The sequence below is a fragment of the Panicum hallii genome, chromosome 1 (genome assembly GCF_002211085.1).
Source record: "Panicum hallii strain FIL2 chromosome 1, PHallii_v3.1, whole genome shotgun sequence".
NCBI classification, from domain to species: domain Eukaryota; kingdom Viridiplantae; phylum Streptophyta; class Magnoliopsida; order Poales; family Poaceae; genus Panicum; species Panicum hallii.
This window is the reverse complement of record NC_038042.1, coordinates 10,398,284-10,407,045: the sequence shown is the minus strand read 5'-3', so window position 1 is coordinate 10,407,045 and position 8,762 is coordinate 10,398,284. Positions and strand designations below refer to the sequence as shown.

General features: G+C 41.7%; 1 protein-coding gene across 4 annotated transcripts; it reads right to left on the bottom strand.

Moving 5' to 3' along the window:
* Positions 1-212: 212 nt before the first annotated feature.
* LOC112880694 (putative disease resistance protein RGA4) lies at positions 213-5,064 on the bottom strand. Of its 4 annotated transcripts, XM_025945461.1 has the most exons (5): positions 4,830-5,064; positions 4,625-4,741; positions 1,688-4,158; positions 812-1,606; positions 213-414 (listed from the first exon to the last, which is right to left on the bottom strand). In XM_025945461.1, exons 3-4 carry the CDS (start codon positions 4,120-4,122, stop codon positions 835-837), a joined length of 3,207 nt encoding a protein of 1,068 aa, XP_025801246.1. In that variant the 5' UTR covers positions 4,123-4,158; positions 4,625-4,741; positions 4,830-5,064; the 3' UTR covers positions 213-414; positions 812-834. The 4 variants fall into 4 exon arrangements, with proteins under 4 accessions (XP_025801246.1, XP_025801222.1, XP_025801238.1 ...); XM_025945437.1 differs by having other exon boundaries at positions 812-4,158; XM_025945453.1 differs by lacking the exon at positions 4,625-4,741 and having other exon boundaries at positions 812-4,158.
* Between the last annotated feature and the right edge of the window lie 3,698 nt (positions 5,065-8,762).

Below are 8,762 nucleotides of genomic sequence, written 5' to 3'. Positions count from 1 at the left end.
CAAATGTGAGGAACCAGGATTTAAACCATGGTCCGGTCCACTAGCTCTTTCCAAGAACACTGGCGAGCTGCACTATAACAGCTTCTCATAAAAACGACTCAGAAAATCTGAACTGACTGTTTGGCATGCACGCTATTCACCGGGCACGCATTTTTGGAACATCAAAATACAACACAGAGCAAGTACAGTCAGCATTCAGCACGAAGATTAAGTACCAAATCAATGGACAATAACCCTGTTCAAATATTACAGAGAATATGATTCATGTATATAGCCACCTCTGGAATAATTAAGAGTATACAAAGTAAATAATATAAATTATTCTATTGAAGGACAGAACGGTTGTTTGGCACTCCTCTTTGGTCTTCAAGTTTTGCAGCTTGTCGCTCCATCACACGAATGATTAATTATAATCTTCAAGTAAACAAGAGAACATTACTCAGCCAAACAAGATTAATCTCCAAACTAGACAAAATAAAGCTGCTCGCCGCAATGAGAGCATGAATTCATCATAGCAACATATTATGCATGAAGGAGAGTATCAAATTCACGTTTCAAAAAATTTAAAAAGAGAATACCAAATTCATTAGAGAAAGTACCATTGGTAGATGGAGCGTGTTGAACATTCATATCCTTTGAAAGCTTTTTCTTGTTATTTGAGCTATAATAGGTCATGGAAATAGGGAAATATGGAAATATGGAAATAGGGTGTCACAGATATTGTCTGAACTATCACAGGTTTAGGATCGGAGAAATATATTTGACTAGGAATCTGATTAAAAATTGTAAGAACAAGTGTTAACACACGTACCTAATAAGGGACAATGCAGAGATCTACTTCTGCCACCTGCACACTGGCTGATGTAGTTCCTTCAACATTGGACATCCACTAATGTATACCATCGTTTTGTTTTCAATTGCTTCTGGTCCACCAACAGATACAAGGTGTGGACAATTCTCAATCCACAAATACCTGAGTGATCTTAGATTCGAGTGGCCTGGAATAGACACTATGCGCTCACATGAAACCATCTGGAGTGACTCGAGAGAAGTAAGGTTCTCCAGGCAGCTGGGAAACCAGGCAGACAAATCTCCACAGAATTCTATGAAGAGCAATCGAAGGGACGATGGTAATGCCATTCCACTCTGCCAGCTGAGAAGTGGACATGACCGAATGTGCAAAGCTTTTAGAGTTGAAAAGGTCCCAAATCTTTCACCAGGGAGGGATCTTAGCTCATTATAACAATTATCAACTTGAATTCTCTCAATGACAGGGACATAGTCATGTGTTAGGATGTCATCAAAGGTTACCAAGTTATCGCACCTGGAAATGATTAGGTCAGTGAGCGACGAGAATGATTTAATGCTCCTGATGCTGCTGCTGCTGTCACGAGTTGTAGATTCTCCGATATATGCAAGATATTGACACTTCGTTATGCTGAGTGTCTTTAGAGCTGGTAGACTCCACAGTTGTAGGTTGATGGATGTCAAACTGGAATACGATAAGTGTAAGTAGTTGAGGGAGCAACACTCAATATCTTCTCCAAGATTGCCAGATTCTTTCAATTCGAGCTTCTTTAGGGATGGGACCTGAAGACCTCGTGAACTGATACTTGGACATTGAGTAACTATAAGTTCTTCAAGACAAAGCAAATCTCCAAGCCTTGCAGTTGGTACTGATACTAACCTTTTGCAATTTGCAATTTTTATCTTCTTTACGGCAGGCAAATAAGCTGGTTGAAGAAATTGCTCAAGACTTGTTAAGCTTATGCAACCTTCGATGGTTATGTTTGTCAGGGATGAGAAAATGCTGTCAGTATTGTCATTATTCTTCTCTACTAGCACAGTAGGTATCACATTGAGGCTTTGGCACTGTGAGCTCCTAGAAACTGGCATGCTTTTGAGTCTAATAGAACCGCCAGTCTCATCTGATGTTAAGAAGTCTTGCATTTTTTGTGGCTGAATCCAGAAATCAAAAGATTCACCTGGATAACCCATGAGGCTCAGTGAACTGGCAACTCCATGATGATATTGAAGTCTCCGGGTTATAAATCTCCGTAATTTCGTCAGACGCTTAACAAATTCATTACAAAAGCTTTTAAATTCACAATTCCTAGCATACATGACCTGCAAATTGTAGAGGCAATAGAATCCTGAAGGAAGGCTCTTGAAAGGGCAAGCCTTACTGATATGAAGGTACCGAAGATGCTTCATGTTGCTGATACTCTCTGGTAGCTCCCTCATTGAGGCACAAGAAAACAAACGAATATACTGTAGTTCACTACACCAGCAATCCATTGGAGAGGCTGAAGTCTTATCGCTTACAGTCCCATCGTAAATTAGGGTTCGTAGTTTCTTGTACTTGCATAGACTCAACAACTTTGGATTGTCACTGTTTATGCTAGACAGTATTGATAGATGGCGAACACTTCTGGGAACCTTAAGGAAGTCGCTCTCATTTTTAATAGTGAAGCACTCGTCCTTTGAGACTAGCTGTGCCATGTCATGCATCAAGTCGTGCATTACATAATATCTATGAACCATCTGAAAGAAGGACCGACTAGCAAGGTCCTCAAAGTACTGACAACCAATTTCTAGAATCGGAATGTCACCTTGAGGTTCAACTAATCCTTCTGCCACCCAAATTTCAGATATACGATGCTTTTCAAAGATGTAATCTTTGGGGAAAAGGGCACAGAATGAGAAGCATCTCTTCAGATGGAATGGTAAATATATGTAGCTCAACCGAAGGGCTGGTAAAATGTCAGCTTCCTCTTGTCTCAGCTCCCATAATTCACTCTTGTGTATACTGTTCCAGTGTGTAGTGTCGAGGTTCATTTGTAACAGGCGTCCAATAGTCTTTGCGGCTAAAGGAGAACCTCTCAACTTCGGCAGCATTTGTTTACCAATGCGTTCCAACTCAGGATAATTGTTGGAGTTATCATATCCAAAGACATAGAGTTTGAAGAACTCCCAAAAGACATGATCTTTCAGACCCTCTAATTGAAATGGGACCATTGTGCCCACTTGATCAGCGACCTTTTGAGACCTAGTGGTGACCAGCATCATACTGCCCTGAATTGCATTCATAAAAGGTGCACAAAACCTGTTCCAGCATCCCCCACTTTCTTTCAGGACGTCTTCCCACATGTCATCAAGGATAAGCAGGAACTTTTTTTGGTTCATAGAAGTTGCAAGAGTATGCTGAAGAGAATCCAAATTATCAGTATGCTGAAGAGAATCCAAATTATCTGTTGTAGCTTCTCTTGAAGATAGTATCTGTATGAGCTCTTTGGTTATCCTCTTCACATCAAAGTCATCTGAGACACAAATCCATATTATATTTTTGTCGAAATGGGAAGTCACCTGTTTATGCTCGCATAAGCGTTGGACCAAACTAGTCTTTCCAACACCTCCAATTCCAACTATTGGCAAAACTGGAACACATGCCATTGCCACTTCATTATAATTTTCAGCTGACACAACAATTCCACTTCCTGTTCTCTTGCGTTTGGATGGAGCTATGCTTCCGTTTCGATGTACACCTAGCAATCTAATCAACTCATTCATTTCCTTGTCACGACCAAACAAGTTCTGCTCAGTAGGGAAAGATGTGGTCTCCGGTCTGACTGATTTGTCAAACCGTGGAGTGGCTTGATGCAAGTCCATCTTCTCGAGCTGCCTAGAAAGATTGTTTACCCTTCTCTGGATATCAGTCACCTTGCTAAAGTTTCCTTGAGTCACGCTCTGAAAGAAGTCAGTGAAAGGAGACATCTGTGTTGCCATGCCCTCAATTGCCAGCTTCAGTTCGTACCATCTGAACTCATCCAGAATGTCCTCCACATCATACACTGCATCCTTGAGTTTTGGAAGGAGCTGTGCCACACAGGGTACATGACTTCTCCATTCAGCTCGATCAATGAGGCTGTACATTGAGGGTAGAGTTTCACTGAGGCATCGAAGGTCACTCTGTAGCTGCAGTAAGTCATCTTCACGAAGATGCTGCTCATGCGTTCCACTTCGTTGGGACAACAGATGTGAGACTGCAGATCTAACCAATTGGAACAAATTGCCGAACTCATTGATGCCACTGATGACCCCAATGGCCTTTGACAGGCTCATGGTGGCTGGGCTCTAGAAATCCTGCTTCTTCTTCTCCTGGACAAATAATGGACGCATTGAGTATTTGAGAAGTATTCCATCCGTTCCAAACTATACTTCTTCAGTCTAGTCTTTGTCCCCTAAAGTTTGACCAAGTTTATATAAAGAAGCATCAACATTTACAACATCAAATTTTGTGAGATTGAATCGACCATGAAATATGTCTTGACAGTTCATTTATTTTGTATTTGGAAGTATTATATTTTTCTATAAATTTGATCAAAGTTAACTAGTTTGACTTAGAGCAAAATTACAACTATAATTTGGTGGTGTGGCATGAGTACACGTGGAGGCCAGGAGGCCTCCCGTATCCTAAACCGTTTATACATACAACCGGTACACCGGATCCTACCAACACGTACATCTATAGGCCAACATTATATCAATCAGACAATCAAAGATTGGGAGCCCTACACGTGAGACTAGCTTACTTACGCAATACACATACGAGGCAGGGACTTACACAAAGGAAAGTAATACGATCAGTGACGCTGATCCTGTGGTAGGTTCAGCTGATCGATCTATTTGCGAGACAAGGATCTCTTAGTAGAAGGGCGTGAACAGACAAGTAGACAATCACCTGTCATTAGTTCAGCAGAAAATCATATCTGACTTGCGAAGGAAACTGAAAAGGACGATGTGAGGACCAGTGGAGCTGGTCAGCTTACCGGCAGGATTACGGTCATCGATTTGTCGGAGCATGTGATCTTCCAGTAATCGTTTGTGCAACTCAGTAAGCAACAATTCATTGGCTCTGCTCGAACATAGAGACGAGGTATTTGATCAGAAGACGAAGAGATCGAGGCTTACTAGCTAGCAAGATCAACTGCAGGAGGTTGCTGATGTTTTCGATCCATCATTCATAGGAACACGCCGTCAACTCAATTCTTTCCCCGGGTACTGGCTAGGCCCAAAAGCGCAGAGGAGATGAGATGGTCTCGCCTTCCTAGCTATGGCCGTACAAAGAGTCCACCTTTGGTCTCCAGAAAAATGCTAAAATAAACCTGGTTAGTAAGTTCCAACCTCCCACAGTTCAAAAGGAGACGTATATTATAGTAACAGTAAGAGATCTCCAATCATGAGTCCTATATTTGGGTTCTATAATTTGTATTAGGGACATATTTGATGTGTTTATGGTTAAAAAGTTTATACTCCAACAGCGGGGTCTCAAATCATGTCATTTACAACTAATTGGGGAAAGATTGGAGCGGAGGCATTGGGGAAAGAAGTCTCTGTCAGTTAGATTTCATGGCAAAAGGGAGATAGGACCCAACCAATTGAGTTCTATATCTAGAACCCGGGAGACTGAGTCCTAAATTGATTTGCCAGTTTTTTTAAAATAGAACTCCTATTAGAGGTTATTTTTTTCTCTTAAGTTCTATATTTCAAGATAGGATCCAATTTAAAACTTCTATTGGAGATGCTCTAACTAAATAAACAATCGTTGAGAACAGTAGGATGTTGTCGTGCTTGAGGCGCACCTCCACCAAGCCCAGACAAAGAAGGTCATTTGGTGCTAATGACGTCATTAATTAGTTGTAAACTACTACACCAATGCAGGCCCGGCCACACAACCAAGCAAGCACTACCGCTCGTCATGCCTCTGCTCCCATTTCGTTCTTACGTTTGGACTCTACCTGTAACTACAACAACTGGCGCGGCTTTGCGCACCCTATCATAAATTCATGACAGCATAAATAGAAACACTCAAGAGGAATGAAACAAGTAAAGTTAATGGAATAGAATAAATTCATGACAAAACGTGTAGCAGCAAAATTTTCATTCCACAAACTTAGTACCACATGTTTGTGTCCATGTAGAATTACAGTACAATTACAATGTCAGGGACCTTTTTTTCTCTAAAGCAATACACACATGGTATATACAGAAGTAGACAAACAAACAAATGAAGGAAGTGTACACGCATCAAGAAAATTTAAGGAAATTCTGTAATTCAACCTCATGGGATGCCATAAATTCAAATCTGACAACGGTGCCTCATCAGTCCGGCGCTTTAAAAGCCCATCAGATTCTTTATTCAAAAGCTCACTGTAGCAATATAAAAAAATAATCATCAGAGTCTAGAAACCAAGTAGAAACCTTTACGTTCAACTTTAAAAAACCAGCCTGTTCGGTCACTTCCGTTAAAAAATCGAACAGCCTGAACTACCCGAAGTACCCCTATCTCCAAGCCTTATCTGCTCATTCTTTTATTCCTCAGCTGAGTCAGCCCCGATGCGATGTCCCGGTATCCAATATCATAACTCACTAAACCACGCCCGTGCGATGCTACACCCACACAAAAGTTAAGCAAAATAACAGTAATAAGAAAGCAACAAATACAATTGTAGTTGCGGAAGACTTAAACTTCTATAATTTAAGAATCACCTAAATAGAGAATGCTATAATAATTCATACTTTTCCATTTGTAAGACTAATTTAGCGCATAAGATAATATGGTAGAACTTCAAGTATGTTGCTCTCATATTAGTTTCCTTTGTGTCTCAGTAGGTACACTAGTCCATAAGCATCATGTACATACATTATACGTATGGTTGTGTCAAAAATTATTAGGGTTCATATCCTAATAAGTATGTATCAATACCCGTGCAAAATGGTGTTTGAAGCCGTTCACCATCTCATGCACGCATGAAAAGTAGAACATAATAACCCGACATTTTACTATGGAAGAATTAACTATTACCATGCCATTCTCTCTTTTTTTTTGAATGGGGCTATTCTCTTATCTTACCAAAATTTCATGAGCAAACGATGTTGTGGATGGAAGCAGAGGGATCAGAGGGAGGGGAAGGGAAGAGCGCTGGACTTGGATTTAAGCTACGGGTTGATATGATTAGATGTGTAAATGGTACGGATAATATTCGTTCATATTCGAGTTCGGATTCATTTAGAGGAGCTAATATCCATCCATATCCGAGTCCGGGAATTCATCCAACGCTATATCCGAATCCGAATACTGAAACTGGACTTTTATGATGTCTGTTGACAGCCAAAATTGGCAAGCACCGAAGCTGACCGGTCAGACCGGCCGGTCAAACTGGTTGGGCCTGTAATCCGAGTAGGTTTAGATTTTGTAAATCGTGATCTTTGTAAACCGACTCGTGAAGGGGTACGACTTTCCCAGCCTATATATATGAAGGCTAAGGCCGATTGAGGGTAATCCAATCGATTCAACCATTATTGCACTTATTTTTTATTCTCCAAACCCATCCCTTTGCCAAACCCTCATTCTGTTCTTCTTGCTTCTCTACAGTGTTCGAGGGCGTTCTAAGTGGCCTGCCGACTTCAGAGCAACCCTAGCTCCATTAGCCCTGACGAGTCCCTCCCAGACTTGTGGTTCTAGGTCTTCGCGCTACCCCTGGAAAAACCGGTCTAACCGATCTGCAGAACCGGTCTGATCGGTCTATGCAGGAGCACCGCCGGTGACAATCGTTTGCGATCCACGCGTTCTAGCGCATTCGGTGTGTTGACCAGATTAGTGTCAGCATACTTTTTGGCGACTCCACTGGGGAAGAAAGATCTTGGTTCCAAAACCGATCTAATCTACTCAAGCAAGATGGGCGCCACTAGCAAGCTCAACAAGGACAACATCATATCCGCAACCATCGAGGAGCTCAGCAAGGAGGAGCGCCAAGATTACCTGGTGGTCGAGGAAGACTTCAAGGCGCAGTTCTTGAAGGGATTCAAGAAGGATCGGGCCGGCCAGGTGAAGAGGGTGCAAGATTTCATGATGCCCTCCTTCACGCTCAAGAACAAGCAAGTCCAGGTAATAGGCAATGTAAGCACTTCATCCTATGACTTGCTTAGTCAATTATCATCCTTGATGGACTAGAAAATTGCTGATGCACATAAGTCCACAAGTGATTTGATCATTAACCTAACCAATGAGATATATGTTTTAAAGAAGGGCAAGTCGATAGATGGTAGCTATTCCTTGGAAACCATGAAAATTAGCTCATCAGCTACGCCAGCACCTCTCCAGGAACCAATCTATGGCATGCCGCCAAGCTATTTTGCAGGGCAAACGCTGCCACCACAACCGGTCAGACCGGTCCAACAGACCGGTGTGATGGTAGTCAGTCCACCAACGCCTGCACCACTTACGTCAATTCCTTGTTTGGCAGGCCCCACCCGAATGAATGAATTAGCCAATTTCACACCGTCTTATACCACAGTAGCGTACAGTGTACCGCCTATTCTCCCACAGGGATCCAGTGTCCCTTGCGGACTGATTCCTGATAATATTTATGATGAACCTTTTGAAGCGTGCGCCTGTGAGCTCAGTACAGACGATCGCACCTGCTAGCTCTACTACACATCATATCACTTCTACAGCACAAATATCGTTAAGTGGTAATTACAAAGCTAATTTTTCTAGGTTTAAAGAAGATCTGGCTAATATGATTAAAACCAAACTTGGGGTAGATATGGGTAACTCTCGTTTGTATCAAAACCATATGCTGCGGAATTTGATTTGGTTTCTTACTGCACTGGTTGGCGTGTTCCTGATTTTGTGAAGTTTAACAATGATGATAATAGAACTACTTGGGAACACATTAGCCAATACATTTCTCAACTTG